This window comes from Paralichthys olivaceus, chromosome 2 (assembly GCF_024713975.1).
Source record: "Paralichthys olivaceus isolate ysfri-2021 chromosome 2, ASM2471397v2, whole genome shotgun sequence".
In the NCBI taxonomy this organism is placed as follows: Eukaryota; Metazoa; Chordata; class Actinopteri; order Pleuronectiformes; family Paralichthyidae; genus Paralichthys; species Paralichthys olivaceus.
In genome coordinates this window covers 12,020,363-12,038,613 of record NC_091094.1, presented here as the reverse complement: position 1 = coordinate 12,038,613, position 18,251 = coordinate 12,020,363, and the positions used below count along the sequence as shown (strand labels likewise).

Genomic DNA, 18,251 nt, shown 5'->3' with positions numbered 1-18,251 from the left:
TTTCTTTTTTTTTCGGAGGAGCCTTTTGTACCTCCTTCAACACAAAAGAGTACTTTATAAATGTGGTATTCCTATTCCTCTGGGTTTGTTCTTCATATTCTAATTCAATTTCAATGTATTTTGTCAAGAGTGATTTCATGAGTAGACACAAACTGTGAAATAACCCCAAAAAACCCACTGTGAATCACTTCTCCCTTCATCAGGTCAAGTCACAGAGACATAAACATTTTCAACAGACTGATTTTCCATTAAATGTGCAGAGTTATTAAGGTCTTGAAGTTTATTTAGCTTGGTACAAATGATAACACTTTCATCACAACACGATTTTTTGAGTCTTGCTATATAAAAACTTCAGCAGCTTTGACATTATCCTGCCTCCCTCTACATATTTCCAACCTGTCAAGCATCATCAGCCAGCTTTGAAGTGCCCGGCTAAACTCGGCACAGACACATACCCGGTGTTGACACAGATGTTCAAGATGTCCTCTTTCCCTATGAAATAATGGATTCTTGTTCCTGTTTGAGCCACTAACATGTGCAGCATGGTGGATGAGTTTTTTTCTGGATGGCTCTCAGCATTTTCCTCCACCTCTCCATCTCACTGATAACTGGCTTTGTACGCGTTTTGTTCCCCTCAGCGGATCCAGTGGTCCCGTGAGAGCGTGTTGTTCAGTGGCTGTAGAGTCACAGCTCACTCCTCATCGTTGTAACTCAGCTGATCACATTATGAGTTTGATGCTACTGTGAAACAAAAACTCAAAGTGCCTTGTACCTGCTGCAGTAAAATAATAACCCTCCCACCCAAATACAAAAACAAATCCTTTAACACAATAAATCTTTTACCAAGAAAAACATTAATGTTATTCCGAATTCTTTTCCATTGCAGGAATATATTTTCCGACTTGAACCTGGTAAAGTGGATTCTGGTAAAGGAAAATGTCCGTACGACCCCAAACTGAACAGCGTCTCAGCTTTGATTAGTAAGTATCTCCTTTTTTTGTTTTATTTCTCTTTATATGATATGTACAGGCAGCTTTAAAGAACCGTCTGTATTCTGCATGTCTTAATAGGGCTGGGCAATAAAATATGATCCATATTTATCAAAATGTAATTTCCACCAATAGCAATATAACAAAAGTTCACTATATATCAATATATTGCTCCCATTTGTATAATGCTTTGCTCTAATCAAGTGTTTCTCATTTTCTGTTCATAAAGAGTTTAAAACTACAACCTTCAGTCAGGAGCAACAATCAGTCTTTAAACTTAAGTACAGAAACAAATTAATACAGTGCTCATAGTGTGCACTAGATTTACAGATTAAGGCAGATTTAAGGCAATGAAATGGTTTTCACAACAGATTAATCTGCCTGTTATTCTCTTAATTAATTGATTCATTCATGTTTTTTTGCTTTTTTGTACAATGAAAATGATGAAAAATAAGGTTTTAAAACCAGCATATTACTAAGCCCTTGTCTCTAGGTTGCTTGTTTGTGTCCTAAACATAAGCCACAAGTAGGACATGTTATTCTAATCATTCCAGCTCTGGGACAGGTATAGTTATTATTTGGTCAGACTTGTGTCAGTGGGTGGTCTTCTGCTGTCAGCAGCGTACAGGTGGTCAAGCATGGCTGTTGATCAGTGACCTCCTGCTCTGCGTGTGTGTGTGGCACCGAAAGCGCCTCTCTCATGTCAGCTCATTTCTAGCTGAACCGAGCAAAACTGTAACACTAAAAGAGAAAAAACATCAGCTGCAGCTTTTCTTACACAACTGGCAGGGGAGACGCGCACCGCACTGACACAACACAGGAAACTGGAATTTCCCTGGTTTAGGCATTAGTGGGTTTTTTAACACCACTGTTTCACCAACCATATTTTACTTACCTCCTCAAAATGTCACTCCCAAGTTTCAGCATATTTTACATGCATGGAAAATGAGGGTCTGGACATTTGTGTACATGCAGATTTCAGATATGATAGATTGGACTCTACTTGTGTGAAAATGTCTGATGGAGAAGCTGAACAGCTCCAATATCAGGATTTCCTCGACACCAGTATATGCACCAAGAATCTGACTTAAAACTGTTGGAATACAGCCGTCTTTTTAAATTACACTGATTGGCTTAATGAGCTTAAGTATGATTGCAGTATAATCATAAGGTCACAATTTTAAACCCTGAATGTGACATTTCTGACTCCACTGAACAGACTTGGATGAGATGTTGAGGTATGATGTGTTTTTTGGCTCTGTCCTGTCGTCATGTAGAGTTGATCTCTATCTTTAAAAGGCCCATGTCCTCGCCATCAGTCTGATTGTTAAGTGAGGGATGATGCAACCCTTTTAATCAAGTTTTCCTCGCACTCCCTCGCACATTCTCCATTTTGACCTGAAAATGATTTTCACCCGTCTTGACGTCACCTCAGCAACACCATTCCTTCTTCTTTCTCTGTGACTGACAGATGGAGAGCTGTACGCAGGAGTCTACATCGATTTCATGGGAACAGACTCTGCTATCTTCCGTACACTGGGGAAGCAAACAGCCATGAGGACTGATCAGTATAACTCCAGATGGTTGAACGGTAATGTCTCCACTCACGGCTCGTGCTGCACCCAGCTTTATTTTCTTCCACTCATCCCCGTCCAGTTCATTTTTAATTTATTCCTCAGCTCCGTAAGAACAATGCTTTAATGTCTCAGGCAACAGCCGAGTGCAGCCTCCACATTACCCAGCAAATCATCCGTTCCTAGTCTCCTAGAGTCTTCTAGGAATGTGAGTGTTGATCTTTCCAGCCCGCTCCACATGACCCAATGCTCATTTGACTTGAATCATAAAATGCACTTTGCTAATTGTAGACTGCACGCCTGCAGAGACCGAAAACAAGGTCAGTGGTGTAGTTGCAGGGTGAAATGACTGAATGTCAATAATGACTCAGAGTAGCCTCCGCTGTCTAATGAACCATGATTGTCGCAGCACTTAAAATACTCGTCCCGGGTGCTGTCGGTTGATGTTTCTAAATCATCCACGGCCTCCCAGACTTTCATCTGACCCTGTTGCCCTGACAACAGTCCCCTGGTAGTGGTACAACAGAATTGGGACACCTGAGTCCTGCTAATCAGCCATGTGGAATCTCTTGGCTATTTACCCCCTCCCCCAATACATCGCCCCCCCTCCGGTTTTGGTTTGTCCCCATTTGGGACCTTGATTGGTCACGGTGGGGAGGGGCGCCCTGTGTTGCACGTCCAGTGATGACCCAGTAAGTCAGCCAGTGGCAGCGCACTGTGATGCTACACTGAGCGTTGTCGCTAGGAAGAAATCGAGGGGTGGGTTTACATTAGGACAGATAAACTATTGTTCTGAGCTCCAGACAGTTGAAATTAAAACGCTTCTGCTTCTTTCAGCTAATTTGTCAGAATTCAATTGGCTGAATCTTCATCAATTGGACTGAATAAACACAAACTGATTTCAGATGTTCGCTGAAGTCCGGACAATTTCCTGAAATCTTCCAGAAGGGCTCAATGTGCTGGAACTTCTCCTGCCAGCCTCCCAGTTAAATGTCCGAAAATGTAGAGAGACAATAGGATTCGAGATCTTTTGGCTATAAAAACAATATAATAATAATAATTGCTTGCTATAATGATTCCTGCTGTTCATTAGTACCCTTAAGAGACTGCTTCCTGTCCCTTCTAGTGTAAGTAATGAGAAACTTCAAACACAATTTAAAACTAAAAACAATCTATATTGGGAAGATATTAACTTTGTGTAACTCGGACTGCAGAAGTCACATGTTATAACTTTGGCCGTATAGACATCTAGAATTATATATGAACTTTTTAAGATTCAGGTAGAAATTATTGTTCTTAAACATCAACAGATCTGTTTTTATATAAATGATAGTTAATGTCTGGTAAAGTTTGCTGGAGGCCCCTTTCAGACTTGATGAACTGTGGATTTGAACGGTCCTCAGGTCTGCACATTTGGACGCAGCGTGTGCACAGAGGAACATGTGTTACACAGCTACTAATGCTCTCTCCATCCATCTTGTCTTTGCTGCAGATCCCACATTCATCCACGCACACCTCATCCCAGACAGCGCCGAGAAGAATGATGACAAGCTCTACTTTTTCTTCCGCGAGAAAGCCTCTGAAATGGGCCAGAGTCCCATGACCCAGTCCAGGATAGGGCGGATCTGCCTGGTGAGTTATCACACTCACAGTGGGCAAACCTCATGTTGCTCATCACCAGTGAAAGGTTTATATGTCTCCATAATGGTTAGTTACAGTCTGTGTCCTGTTTCTTTGTCTGAGCAGACAGAAAGCCCCCCATGATCACCAGTAACTGCTGAACAGAAAAAAATCACACAAAACAAATCCCCAGTTAGGAAACTAAATCTTCGCTCTTTGCCTCAACAGCTCACTTTGGTAATGATTCTGTTATTTCTGTTCCTCTGGATGAAATGTTTGAGTGCTGGGGTTTACTTTAGTCCACATCTGTGTACATGCACAGACATACATACAAAGCTGAGCTGTGTTTACTCAGTGATGTAGCTGATGTGGCCTGAGGCACTGTTTTTAACAGTGTCCCAAACGTTCAAATCATCTCAACATGGACTCCAGAAAAACTCAGGATGCTTCTGTGTTTGTAAGATGCATCTGTAAAGTATGTAATTTACAAGATGTATACTAAACAAGCATAAGAGTCTTCAGCCCTGTGGGCAGCCCAGTGAGGCTTTATTTAGGTACAGCACTGCCTTAGATTAGCATGATTACAATGCGGACCTATAGCAGGCATCATGTGTACCATCTTAGTTTAGTCTGTTTTAGCATTTATATTTCTGCAGTAAATACAACGTGCTGCTGAGGCTAATTTCAATGTCATGAATAAACTTGTTTTTGGTCATATAGAAAATAATTGGGCAAAGAGAAGGTTTTACCTGACAATGACAAACAAGGGAACCAAATCTTTTTTCATAAAACTCGTCCACTGGACACTTGCTTACTGAGGGGTCACTGCGATTTTTTTCTTTTCTTTGGGGCATTACTTTTTTTCACCCCCCTTAATGTTTCTTTCTCTTGCCTTGTTTCCTGTTCCCATCATGCAACATTGTAATTTCATTATACCTAGGTGCACAAGTGTGCAGTCATCTGTATCCATGCAGTTTTCCTCTGTACAGTAACTGGTTCCGAATGAATCAGACAGTACTGTACTTCATCCTTTACTAATTATATAACCATGCCTATTGCTGAAGTGCTGGATCTTCATACGTCAAGGTTCAAAGTAAAATTTGATAAGCTAATCCATACTGCAAGGAGAGGTTGGGTGGAATGGGCTACATGTGGCTCAGAATTCATGGACGTAGAAAGGCAATGTGAGGTATTGCAAGGTTACACAAAAGTAATCCCGTCAAAGTCATGGTGGCACTAGAGGAAAAGACAGGGATCACAAAATGCATTAAAAAAACATCACCATGAAGATATGTACAAAGATTTGTGCCAGTGTTAATTGAGATATGTATTTCAACATGTGAAAATGTTCACCTCCTGGTGAATGATCCCCTTTAAAATGTATTAGCATGTATCTTAACTTGAGTAGCCACTCCATCAACAATGTAAATCCCTCTTTAGAACCACAAGTGTGAACCTACTAGTGGAGGTAGACAAAAAGTCAGAAGATATTCTAAATCAGTTTGGTGTCATCCTCTGGGAACCATGAATGAATTTACAAAATTTAATGTCAATCCATACAATAAATGTGGAAACAATATGGACCATTTCCAATGAACATTTCCATCCAAAGCCTGAAACAAAATAAAACACTCTCTCTGAGTCTGTTGGATGAAACTTATTTTTTTCCACACTCTGTTACATTAGATAAAGATAGTGTCAATTTCTTCGACCCGTGCAGATCTGTTAGACTCTGTGGAGTCCATCGAGTTCCAGCCCATGAATCATTTTCCCAGGGCTCAAGTGTCTACCTCCGTAGTAGATGTTGGCTGACCTCCCGAGCAGATGGGCCAAGCAGAAACACAGAGCTGATCTTTATTCAAACAGGCCCAACAACAACAATTAGTTTGGACGGTTGTTTTAAACAGCTGCTAGTCAGACGCTGGACGACTGTCGGTGTTGAGGTGGATGAATGACTACTGTGCATCTCTGCTGCACAGAATGACGACGGTGGACACTGCTGTCTGGTCAACAAGTGGAGCACATTTCTGAAGGCTCGACTCATCTGCTCGGTGCCTGGACCGGACGGGATTGAGACGCACTTTGATGAACTGAGTGAGTTTACATTATAATTCCTCTTTTAATCTCTATAAACAGATTCTGCATGTGATGATGCATAAAAGTGTCAGTGTTTGAGGTTTGTTCTGGAGAAACGTTCGACTCGTGTGATAAAATAAACTGTAAAAGAACATATACAGCAAACAATATCTGTTGTCTACATCGTAAATATCGACTGTTGCCCCCAGAGGCTAATTTGTTGAAAGACAATTGGCTCCAACAGTGTTGTTTTTTGACATTCTCACACGTCGGAGAATCTGTGATATTTTTCTCCTTTGTCCGTTAGCACTCTAATCAACATTTAGGTTCTAAAACATGAAACCTTTTCAAAACATTCTCACAAGAGTCAAATAACAATCACTTAATGGGACGTCTTGCAGATCAATTCCTTCAAGTCATTGAACGTCTAACACATCTGCTTGGATTTAGCATCAAGCTCATAATGAACTCATCTGATTTGAAGGGAAAAAAAAAACTTGGCAGAAGGAAAGTGAGAATTCTTACATGACCGTGTAACCACACGGACTTTATGTTGACAGACTCAGTATCCACAACTTTCTCATTTGTAGAGTTCTCTTCACATTGAGCAGCTTACTGTACTGTACTCTGCTCATGTGCAAAGGTACTGGTGAGAATCTGAGGGAAGCTGCAGCTTTAGATTAAGGTATCACTGACACATACATGTTAATCTTGACATGTATATTCCTTTGAGCATTAACATGGCTCTCATACTGTAAGTTCCTATCCGTAGTGTAAGACTGTGATGGCTCTGCTTCCTTCAGCAGGTTTTTTTTTACATGCGTCTTTACATTTATTTTTTTCCCAGCAAGAGATACGTAGAAAAGCGAATGCATGTCTTCTTGTACTTCTATCTTAGTGAGGACACTTGTTGGCGTAATCCATTTCCTAGTCCCTTACCCTAACCATCACAACTAAATGTCTTATCCTTATGTTAACCCAAAACCTAACCCAAACCTGACCTAATTCTAACCCTAACTCCAAAAGAAAATCTTAACCCTCAAACTGCCCTTTGAAAAAAATGAGGACTGGCCAAAATGTCCTCCTTTTTGTGGTCCCCACAAAGGGCAAGAACAAGTACACACACACAGGACCTTGAGCAGCTGGGATCAGTCCGACCCCCCCGCTGATCATCCCGGCCTGTCCATCATTCACATGACTGACAGGATTAAAGCAGGGATTTGCAGTAATCTTTAAATTATAGTGAATGTTGGTATGAGCAGTAGATCTTTGACTACTTTTCAAAAGTTGCTCCTCATTTATTCACACACATCTTCACGATAGAGAAATCTGCATTATCACCTCAGGTGCAAGTTAATATTTACCTTGAGTCGACTTTCTCTGAATCCAGCTGATGAGATGGACTCAAGTTAATCTCAAATTAATGAGTTTTAAGCCTTTTGGGAAGCAGCTGTTTCAAGAAATAACACGAAGGACTCATGAAATAAAGACACCGCTCTGTATGGAGAGTAGTGGTTGAAATGTTTGAATGACATCACAGCATCACAATAGTTATACATGTGCCCTACACCACCAGGAAAAAAACCTTAAAATGTGGGACCCTAACACAGTAAGCCAGTGCAGACAGATTGTAATTTGATTGCATTCCTTTATATCACTATCAATCAATCTAACTTAATTTGTATAGCACATTTAATTTAAGTTAGTGCAGTATAAAGTGCTTCAGAATGTACTGCTGAGCCAAGAATAAGTAAAACAAATAAAAATGTTGACAATGAAGTACCATAAAATTGATTTTAAGACCTGTAACAATAAAAAAATGTTTTAAATGTAAATTAATTGGGTGGCTGAACTGTGGCCACTCCCTATTTCCGATGGTTTCTAATCATCTCAAAGTGTTTGCTTGATGAAGGTTTAGCACAGCAGCAAAATAAATCACTGATTGCAAGTTGGACAGTGTGCACAAGCTTTTTTCCCAGTTTTTGATCTACTCGCCTCTCTCCTACGCACCAGTGAGGTGCGAATCATTCTTTAGTTTTTGAGTGGAAAATACAAATATAAGTTCATAAAATTGGATAAAACACATACTAATAATATTACTGGACAGATAAACCATAGATGCAATAAATTAATGTTTATAAACCAAACTTAATCAAAAGCCAGGCTAAAGAGAGGTTTTAATCTTGTGTTTAAAGATTTCAACACTTCTCAGGTTTAGTGTTCCAGCAGTAGAGAGCATAGAGGCTTCATATGTTTCCTATTTGTCAGTTCCGATAGTTTTCATCAGATTTGGTCCATTTACTGTGAATTAAACAGAGATATGAGCTGCATGAAACCATCCTTTATTCATCATGACAAGGTTTTGCTAGTTGCGGATTGTGCATTAAGAGCGTTCCGTGTCAGTCGGTACTCTGCTGTCAGTGCTGCTGTACTTTTAGTCCGTGCACAGCGCAGCGGGTCAGCTGTTGCCTCAGTGCAGATGAGCACTCGTGGTGAGGTCACTGCGAGTCCGTCAACGTCCCACAGCTCTGTGGTCGGCCTCCCCCTCCACCACAGAGCGTCTGGTAGAAATGTGTTCTGTCTCCTGCTGGTCCTGGTGGAGCCCAGCAGAGGCATCAGAGTGGCTGCGCGGCCCATGGGAGAGAGCGAAGTACATTCAGATGGTGGAGCCGAGGCGAACAGAGAAAAAAGCCTTCAGTCTCAGCCGGGGAGAGGAGGATTATACAGACTGAGTGAAAACGACACATATAGACGCAGGAGGGATGAAAATGTCTGCCAGACAAAAGCAGAGAATAAATGTGTGGGCGAAGTTTTATTGCCTTTTCTGAAATGTAATTATGGAGTTAAACTTTTTTTATTGAGTTATTTTGTTATGTCCCTGTCGTCCACAAATCCCTGAACCCTTTGATTCTTTATGACGAAGTTGAAGAAGCTGCTTTTCTGTTTGTTTTCTCAGGAGTCACTCTGAGTGGACATTTTAAACAACATGTTTTAGGCGCAATTTTCTCAGAGTGGGTATCAAGGAGATAATCATATATTATCTGGTGGAATTTTACAGTCCTTCCTCCATCCAGGGACTTTTCATTCCCTTTCCTGCTTAGTTTCCTCACAGCACCTTATTCATCCCCGGTCTTTGTGCTCACAGCAGTCAGAGATGTTTCTCTGCTGATGTGATGCTGCGAGAGTTTCACAGACTCTGATCTGTCTGATCTGACACATAAGAAACAAAAGTTGCTGTGACGCAACTTGTTCTCGACTGATTTATGTCTTTTCTCCTCCGCTGCGCTCGCTCTGTAGCCGGGAGGTCTTGTCAAACTGGCGTCAGAGGGGTTATGAATTTCTACCCTTGTTTGCCAAAAGTTGATTTTTGCCTCAGTGTGAAGCCATTACCTGTCATTTTTATACCTCGACATGTTAGGAGGTTGTTGTTTTTTCTTTCTGAAGAGATTTGAAAACTCCTGATCAAAAGCAGGTTTGTGGATTTTGCAGCTTTGCGTAGTCAGAAGTGACGTCTTTAAACAAGCCACGTGAATTGAAGCTTCCTCCTGTTTATTTTGTGCGCACTACAGACAACGCCAAGGGCACAAGGATCAGCGTTTCACATAACTGAGGCTTAGCTGTTTGTTCTTTGACGTGCCGCCTCTCGGGTTCATTCAGGTGATACGTGAGAGATAAATACAGTATGCGAGCGGTGGCTCTGCATCTTTGCTGTGGTGTGTCACATTAATAGCTCGACAGATAACCATGAAAAGTGGTCTCAGGTTATAAAGGAGAGGATCCGATTCCGTGCCTGTTCTTTGTAAATTGGTATTATTCCAAAGACTTTCCACTGTCAGTAATTATTGTCCTAACTGTTCAAGGCCATTTGAAACAAGTGATCCAAGGTCTTTGCTCTGTAATTTTCCATTGATGCAAAGGAATGAATGGTCCTGTGTGTCCGAGTGCGGATGAGGTGTTATTCTACTCAACCTGTCTAATTTAAATTTATTTCACTTTTCTTCCATATTGTTTTTCCTCGCACTTTTCTCTCATTAAGTCATCAGAGGATATGCAGGGTTCACAACAGCCTCTGCCCCGTACAGTCACTGGATGCATATGGCTCCTATTAAAGCTGTGTTTGACCAGAGATCTCTATTTCATGTCTATTCCCCGCTGAGACAGGTTAGTTTCAGTCCGTCTCAGGACGAGTCTGAATTCCGGATCTCACTGAGGCTCTGTGGTAACCACAACTCCTGAGGAGCTCTCAAGAAGCAAAAAGTCTCCATATGTTAAAATTAGAATGACTTCAGGTCCAGGTGCGAACTAATACATTCCCATGGTGATCAAATACCAGACGCAGACATGAATATTTACTTTTCTTTGTCTGGACATTCATCGTGTGACTGTTGTTGTGCTTCTGTAAAAAGGCTACATTTTCTAGTATATTTAAAATATTCACTCAAGTATTGCACTTATGGACAAATGTTTTCCTCTTTCCATTTTCTAGTAGTGCAGTGTCCCCTCTGAACCTGCTTGTTATAGTAAGGGCTGTTTGTTTGAATAAAGACCTGCTGCAGGACTCAGTCCTCAGAACCATGAAGCTGCAGCATCACTGCTGCACAAAGAGCTGTTCACCTGTTTATTCAAAGTTCAGCAAAGCTCGACTCTGAGGAACTGGAGAATCAGTTGCTGTTGTTGTTGTCGTGATGGACAGTGTCACTTGTGTTGATGAGTCCTGGGTGCTGCTGCTACAGAGCGCTGGTCGCCTTTTATTCAAGTTTAATAATTGCATTTTCAAATCGCACCAAAATCAACACTGCACATTTTTGTGCTCTTAACAATATACATACTAAGTTAGAAGCCATTAAAAGATGAACAATTCTCAAGATATGTGTTCCACATACAGACAGAGATTTCTGGAATTAGTAGATAGATACTTCTTTACCTCTTCTTTTCCAAGGGAAACAATGAACTTTTTACTCAACTGCATTCATCCTACTGCTGTAGTTACTATGCAGTACTTGGTTTTGGATACAAAAACACATCAGTATGAAACCTGTTCAACCTGTTTTTCTTTGGACCCCTTACAAAAAAGCAGAGTTAAGTTTGACGCCCTCATGTTATTTCACACAAAACAAATATAGAAAATATGAGCATGAGCAGCAGAGCTTTTCTGTATTCTCATCACGCCCATCACCAAAAACCTGTCAGATTTATCATGTGCCCCAGGAACCACTGGAGCAAACTACGTAACTGTATATAAAGTAAATAAAGTACTTTATATAGAAGTAGGAAAACTAACAGTGTCATATATATATAATCATAATATCAAAATAAATCACATTTCTGCACAAGAACTTTTATTTTGATATTTCAAACATGTTTGACACTTTTATTTGAGTAACATTTTGAATGCCAGACTTTCTCTTGTGATTGTGTATTTTTAGAATCTCTTATTGGTGCTTTTATTCAAAAAGGATCTGAACACTATCTTGTTGTTTTTTGTGGTTTATTACTAATTACTACAAATCATTTTTCTTATCAGGGGATGTTTATATCCAGCCAACCCAAGACACCAAGAATCCTGTCATCTACGGAGTCTTCTCAGTGTCGGGGTAAGTGACTGACAGCTTTTTTAAACTCTCTAACTTTCATGCAGTTTGGAGGGAAGGTGTCTTCTGTTTTGCTTTTATTCTTCGTTTTCGCTCAGCTTGAAGGTGTCAGCTCTCTCTGATATTGAAATGCTGTGTTGCGTATGGCCTGTCAGATTCAGGCTACAAAGACGCGACAGAAAGTGAATCTGGGGCCCAGAGGGGGTTGCGCTCCTCTGAGAGACTGACTGAGCCTCCGCGGGTCCTTATAGGTCAGATTTGATGGCAAATTGTCACTCAGCACAAAGCATTAAAATTCAAGGCAGCCAACCAGACGTGTAAATTGAGATTCTGAGTGCACACAAGCAGAAAGACGTGCACACCGAGTCATAATAAACAGATCTTGATTAATGTATTTGAGAAACAAATATTGTCACTGCTTCCTTCCTGTCCTCGGGCATCAAGCACATTTTAAACCCAGCTGATAAAAACACATGTGGCGCTAATGATAGAGGCCCATGACAGGAGTAACAAACATGGTACACCCACCACGCAGCAGCGAGAGCCTGAGCTCCGGCGATTCTCTGCAGTATGTGGGTGTTTGTATGTCAGTGTATCAGACAGCTCGACTCTATCCCAGTCGCTCTGAGTGTGTTTGTGCGTCATAATGTTTCAGCGTTGTTCCTGTACGAGCCCGGCTGAGTACGTGGGAAGGAAGTAGATTGTAGCAGTCGCAGAGAGGCACCCACAGTAATTATCTCGGGGAGTGAGTTAATCTGTCTCTCTGCGTTTTCTCCTCCAGCGCCGTCTTCAAAGGCTCGGCGGTGTGCGTGTACTCCATGGCCGACATCCGCATGGTCTTCAACGGGCCCTTTGCGCACAAGGAAGGACCCAACTACCAGTGGGTGGCGTACACGGGGAAGATCCCCTACCCACGACCTGGCACTGTACGTTCTACACAATAAAGAAATTATGAACGCACCTTTTCTCTTATTCAAAAGAAAACTCTGCGTCATCGTTTTTCTCTGAAGAAGGAATTTGGTAAATTACAGGTTTGTCATTTATAGCTGTTTTTTTTGTCTTAGTGTCCTGGAGGCACCTTCACCCCCAACATGAAATCCACAAAGGATTACCCAGATGAGGTTATCAACTTCATGAGAAACCACCCCACCATGCACAATCCTGTATACCCAGTGCACAAGCGCCCCCTGGTGGTCAGAACCAACGTGGACTATGAGTTCACCACAATTGCCGTGGACCAAGTGGCAGCTGCTGACGGCAGCTATGAGGTGCTCTTCCTGGGAACAGGTCAGTGCTCAAAGGCCTTTACCGACATTATGTGATAATTGACCAGTAGAGTAAAAATCATGTTATTGTGTGGTTTGTAGATTCACAACACATAGTGTTCTTAACCCTCACTTCTGGAACATCATTCAGCCTGTGTATGAATTCAACTCACATTTCACTTTCTCTGTAAATACCTTTAAAATGAAAACTTAGCTTTACATTGGTTTCATTTACAATAATCTATCTAAATTTGTTTACTTAATTAATTTTTTTATTTTATTCCTTTATTATGTTCTTATGTATCTTGTTTGTATTCTTATTTTATTGTACTGCCAAGCACCTTGTATTGTAACCTCACGCGAAAAGGTGCTGTATAAATAAAGATTGACTCATCTATACCCCTAACATAAAAAGGCTTATCCTCTAACCTATTCAAAATCAAAGTGTGGGATTCCTTTATGTAAATGAAGATATTGATAAGATGAATGGAGTCAACAGGGTTGTATCCATTCTTGTGTTTTACAGATCGAGGGACGGTCCAGAAGGTTATTGTCCTGCCAAGAGACGACTTGCAGACAGAGGAGCTGGTCTTAGAGGAAGTTGAGGTCTTTAAGGTCGGTCACCTTTTTAAATTCTGTTAATCCCAACATCTAAAATCATCAGGTTCAATATGTATATGTTTATTCAAAGCTGTTTTAACTGTTTCACTGCAGGTTCCCACACCAATTACCACCATGAAAATTTCATCCAAACGGGTAAGTTGCCTGGAAATTGCTTGTACCCATAGTTCTGATATACAGTAATATATTTTTTACCTCACATTATGAGAAAAAAACCTGTAGCGAATTATTCCATGACTTAATACATAATGTGTATGATAAATACTTCATGTGTTATTATAGCAACAACTGTATGTGGGGTCAGTCCTGGGTGTGACCCACCTCGCGCTCCATCGCTGCGACGTGTACGGGGAGGCCTGCGCTGACTGCTGTCTGGCCAGAGACCCGTACTGTGCCTGGGATGGCAAATCCTGCTCGAGATACTCTGCTTCACAGAAGAGGTGAGCATCAAGATAGTATAGACAGGCATGGGGACAGAACGTGTTTGTTTTTCAAATCTTTCTCATCCGTGTGCATTGGTGCAGCACATTTGACTTTTTATGATGATAATATGCTGAAATATGTTGAAGTTAAGCTTTTTATTTCCGTTTTTTGATCTGACCCCTTTAGACGGAGCCGCCGACAGGATGTAAAGTATGGTAACCCAATCCGCCAGTGCAGAGGTTACAACTCCAATGGTGAGTGTTCAAACTGCAGAGACGCACACACTCAAACTCAATTCAGCAACCAAATATTCAGTAAAATGAAAATATTATTGAAATTGTTAGTAGATTTATTTATTATCTACCTCTCGAGAACGTGCATGTGCTCTATATATCGTTTTTACATATTTTATAGATTTTTTCAGGAGTGATACATTAATATGTTCACATATTGTTTCATAGCAAACAAGAATACTCTGGAGACCGTTCAGTACGGTGTGGAGGGCAGCACTACATTTCTGGAGTGTCAGGCCCGGTCTCCTCACATGTCCCTGAAGTGGCACCTGCAGAAGGAAAACAGTGACAGGAGGAAAGAGGTGAGCTGAGATTTCACTGCAAAGCTGTTATAGTTTCTCTACTACCCCGTTCACTGAACAGATCTGGTGTTTACGTTTTTAAAATTCTCAGTCCTCCTCCTCCACTTTCCAGATTCGCTCCGAGGGCCGCACCCTGAAAACAGAACAGGGTCTTCTAATCCGTTCACTGCAGTCCTCTGACAGTGGCATCTACCAATGCACGTCCACGGAGAAAAACTTCAAGCACACGCTCGTCAAGTTGCAGCTCGTGGTCCTCTCCAGCCGCACGGTCAACAACGTGCTGGTAGAGACAGGCAGCCCGGCGCTGCCCCCACTCCAGTCCAGCGCCTGGACTCCGAGCGCTGGCCAGTACAAGGACCTGCTGACGATTCTGAGCCAGCCGGAGATGGGCCTCATCAACCAGTACTGCCAGGATTACTGGCAGCTCGGAGATGCCGGCCTCGGGGACAGCAAAGCCAAAAGCCTGAAGGAGCTGAAAGAACAGAAGAAGCCGCGCAACCGTCGGCATCATGACGAGGAAATGACTCCGGCTGAGACATGAGAAGCTGGACCACTCAACCCGTCATCCTCAAACCCCCCCCCCCTGTCTACCTGTTCGCACAACCTCCTAAACACTGCAACCCTCCATCTTAGGGAACTGAAATCATGTTGTCATCATGGACGACACAGACACTGCAACCCAAAGCAACAGCATCCAACAGTTTCTATGTAACTGTTCAAAAAATACACAATATTTATTGTAGGTTGTAAAAAGTAATTCTTTGTACGTATCTAGAAGACATGTTTTTTGTGAATAGGTCAACCTGTGCAAATATTGTTGTTATTATATTATTGTTAGTGTTATTTCTTTATAACAATGTGTTATTATGTTGAGAATATGTTTATGTTTGGTGTTTTTAAGAAACAGCAACAGTAACCAAGGACGTTGGAAGTGTCCACACAAGGACGAGGACCGATGGACGTGTATTCAGAAACGGTTAATGTTGGGATCACATGACTGCTGGCAGTATTCAGTGTCTAAGCCGGAGGTGGAATCAAGGAGTCACTGCTCTTCTTCCTGAAATGTCTTCACCAGAACGCTCTCCTGTGTAACAGACAGTTTTTTTATTTTTTGACTGCAAGATACAAGCTGCTGACAGAAGGATGATGACATTTCATGGGATATTTCCAGATAAAAAGAAATGCCCACAGACTGCAGCTGTGCCACAGTCCTTCAGTCACTCTTTAAAGAACAGTCATCTCCTCTTCAGACGATGTGGTCCAGCCTCGGCCTCAAGCCACGACGTTATTTTACTCATCGCCCAAATTCTTCCGAAATCCGTTGCTGCCAAGTGTTTGTTTTGTTTCTATGTGAATATCACATCTCAATGTTGTATCCTTAACAAACGTGATCTTCGTGATAAGCTGTTTTTTTTGTTTTTTTTGCGGGGGTGGGGGAAAAAGGTCTTTTAACGACACAACAGCTGAAAATATAACATTGCCTTCTCTTTTCTCCCTGTTTCGAGATAAGAAATTCCAGCAGGCAGCTATGTGTGAGTTTGTGACAGTTTGTGATTTAAAAAAAAAAAAAAAGAAAAAAAAAAAAAACTATTGGAGACAAAGCACCTTCTGTTGCCAAATCAGTGATCTTGATGAGCAGTAAACGCTTCACATGTTATGCAGTTTCTTCATATGATAGAGCATTCAGTTTGTTTGTTCTAACGGAATTTTCTAAGCTCGAGATGAATCCAAAGTTTGCATTCCTGACAGTTTTATGCTAAATATGGGGAATATTGTGTTTGGCCACTTAAACCAGTCGACACTTCAGTTAGAACACAGTGACAAGTGTGTTGTTTCTTCTCAGTGCTTGGGGGACTGGTCATTTTATCGGTGCAGAGCTACTTTCAGTCCGTCTAGCGCAGCTCCAACCTGCTCTCAACCCCGCTACAGACTTTATAAACCTGAGCCGCTTCCATACAGTAAAAAGAAAAACAATGTCACAACCAGTACAACCACTAAATGAGCTGATCACTGCTAAAACCCTGAAGAGAAACCTGTACCAAAATCTTCAGAAGGTGGCTTTTCATTGTGCATGGCATGTACAGTGTATGTATATGGTATTTGTCTAAAAATGCTACGTTGCTGTGGATGTCAGTGAATGTCTTTCTCGTTGTGAGAATATGGAAACACTATCAGTGCAAGAAAGATGTGATCACACCTTTTTTATAGTGTAAAATACTGAAGGTGCAGAAAGGTCAGATGGTGATTTTAAATCCTCTATTTCTCTCTCCCACTCTGTCTCTTTACCTCTCTCTCTCTCTTTCTCCTCTCTCAGAAATGTGCAAAACAGATTCTGCGTAGATTTCAAACTAGCTCTTCTGTTTTCTCTGTTTGTCAGACTTTGCTCGGAGTCATTGAGGTAAAGTAATGTATGATATAATGCACAGTTGATGTTATTGTAATGACATGTAAAAAGTTACTTTTATCTTTTCTTCCTCATCAATGTTGCGGACTAATAAATTAAAGCTCTATATTTTATAATAACACACGTTCTCTTCTGTTTGACGGTAATGGGCACATAGTCTGGGCACTGTAATGCTTTCATTTTTTTTTTAAACCTACAGGTGGTACAGTAAGATTTGAACTGGGGCCTAGGAGTACTTTAAATGCTGGTCACACAGGTGGCAGAGGTTTCCACACCAATGTGCACACGACACCATACAGCCGGTGAAGACATTTAGGCCGGGTGTGGACTCAGTAAAAATCTAGAACAGCTTTATTTTGCCACTGACAGAATTTTCTGTGTATTGCTTTTTCATTTGATTTACCTTGTGTGTCTGGTTGTGCTTTTTAACAATACCTGCTGTGCATGATTTTCAGGTTACGATGTTTTTTTATTTACAGCCGTGACCCAGGAGCTTTGTCACCGTCAGTTCTTGAAATGATTGTGATAAAGTTACAATGATGCACATACCATACAGATGAGAACTAAAACATTTATAGGAATGCAATGTTCACACACACACACACACACACACACACACACAGACAGACATACTTTTCATGCGTGCATACATAATTGAAAGTGAGTAGATTAGGATCCCTGTAACCAGCTTCAGAATGAGGTCAATGAGATCTGTCAGGTGAAACTGTAAAGCCCATTAAGTACTTCAGAGCTCACTCTTCAGTCTGCAGAACCTTTTCACAAATGTCTGTTTGTCTTTCTTCCTGTTTGGACCCAGAGGTGAGGGTCTGATTGTGCATCACATTAGTTGTCATTGTGTTGAGACTGAAACTTTTGTTGCTGTCATCCTTCTCATTCACCCCCTTACAAATGCAAAACGTATAGACCCCATTTATTCCCATAACAGATTGTTTTGGTGCTGAGAGATGGATATGTGGATAACTGAGTTCCCCAAAAGGCCCAAACACCAAACTGTTGAGCTTTATATGCTCCTCTTCCAAAGGAACCCAAGAACAGCAGAGAGAGATAAGCACTTGAGCCGATGTTTATCTTC

The 18,251-nt window shown here is 41.3% G+C and overlaps 1 protein-coding gene across 4 annotated transcripts in view; it reads left to right on the top strand.

Annotated features, from left to right (window-relative positions):
* Positions 1 to 16,310, top strand: part of LOC109638562 (semaphorin-3F-like) — a 50,790-nt gene extending 34,480 nt beyond the window's left edge. For 2 of the 4 annotated variants that reach the window (XM_020101596.2, XM_020101594.2), the window contains 13 exons: positions 887 to 980; positions 2,461 to 2,580; positions 4,056 to 4,195; positions 6,163 to 6,277; positions 11,784 to 11,853; positions 12,632 to 12,776; positions 12,915 to 13,137; positions 13,642 to 13,730; positions 13,830 to 13,871; positions 14,019 to 14,176; positions 14,331 to 14,413; positions 14,621 to 14,754; positions 14,867 to 15,445. In XM_020101596.2, the coding sequence (XP_019957155.2) occupies positions 887 to 980; positions 2,461 to 2,580; positions 4,056 to 4,195; positions 6,163 to 6,277; positions 11,784 to 11,853; positions 12,632 to 12,776; positions 12,915 to 13,137; positions 13,642 to 13,730; positions 13,830 to 13,871; positions 14,019 to 14,176; positions 14,331 to 14,413; positions 14,621 to 14,754; positions 14,867 to 15,295 (1,842 nt within the window). In that variant the 3' untranslated portion in view covers positions 15,296 to 15,445. Of the gene's footprint in view, positions 1 to 886; positions 981 to 2,460; positions 2,581 to 4,055; positions 4,196 to 6,162; positions 6,278 to 11,783; positions 11,854 to 12,631; positions 12,777 to 12,914; positions 13,138 to 13,641; positions 13,731 to 13,829; positions 13,872 to 14,018; positions 14,177 to 14,330; positions 14,414 to 14,620; positions 14,755 to 14,866 lie in introns of all 4 variants that reach the window. The other 2 variants (XM_020101595.2, XM_020101597.2) reach the window with 2 other exon arrangements.
* The last annotated feature ends 1,941 nt before the right edge of the window (positions 16,311 to 18,251 follow it).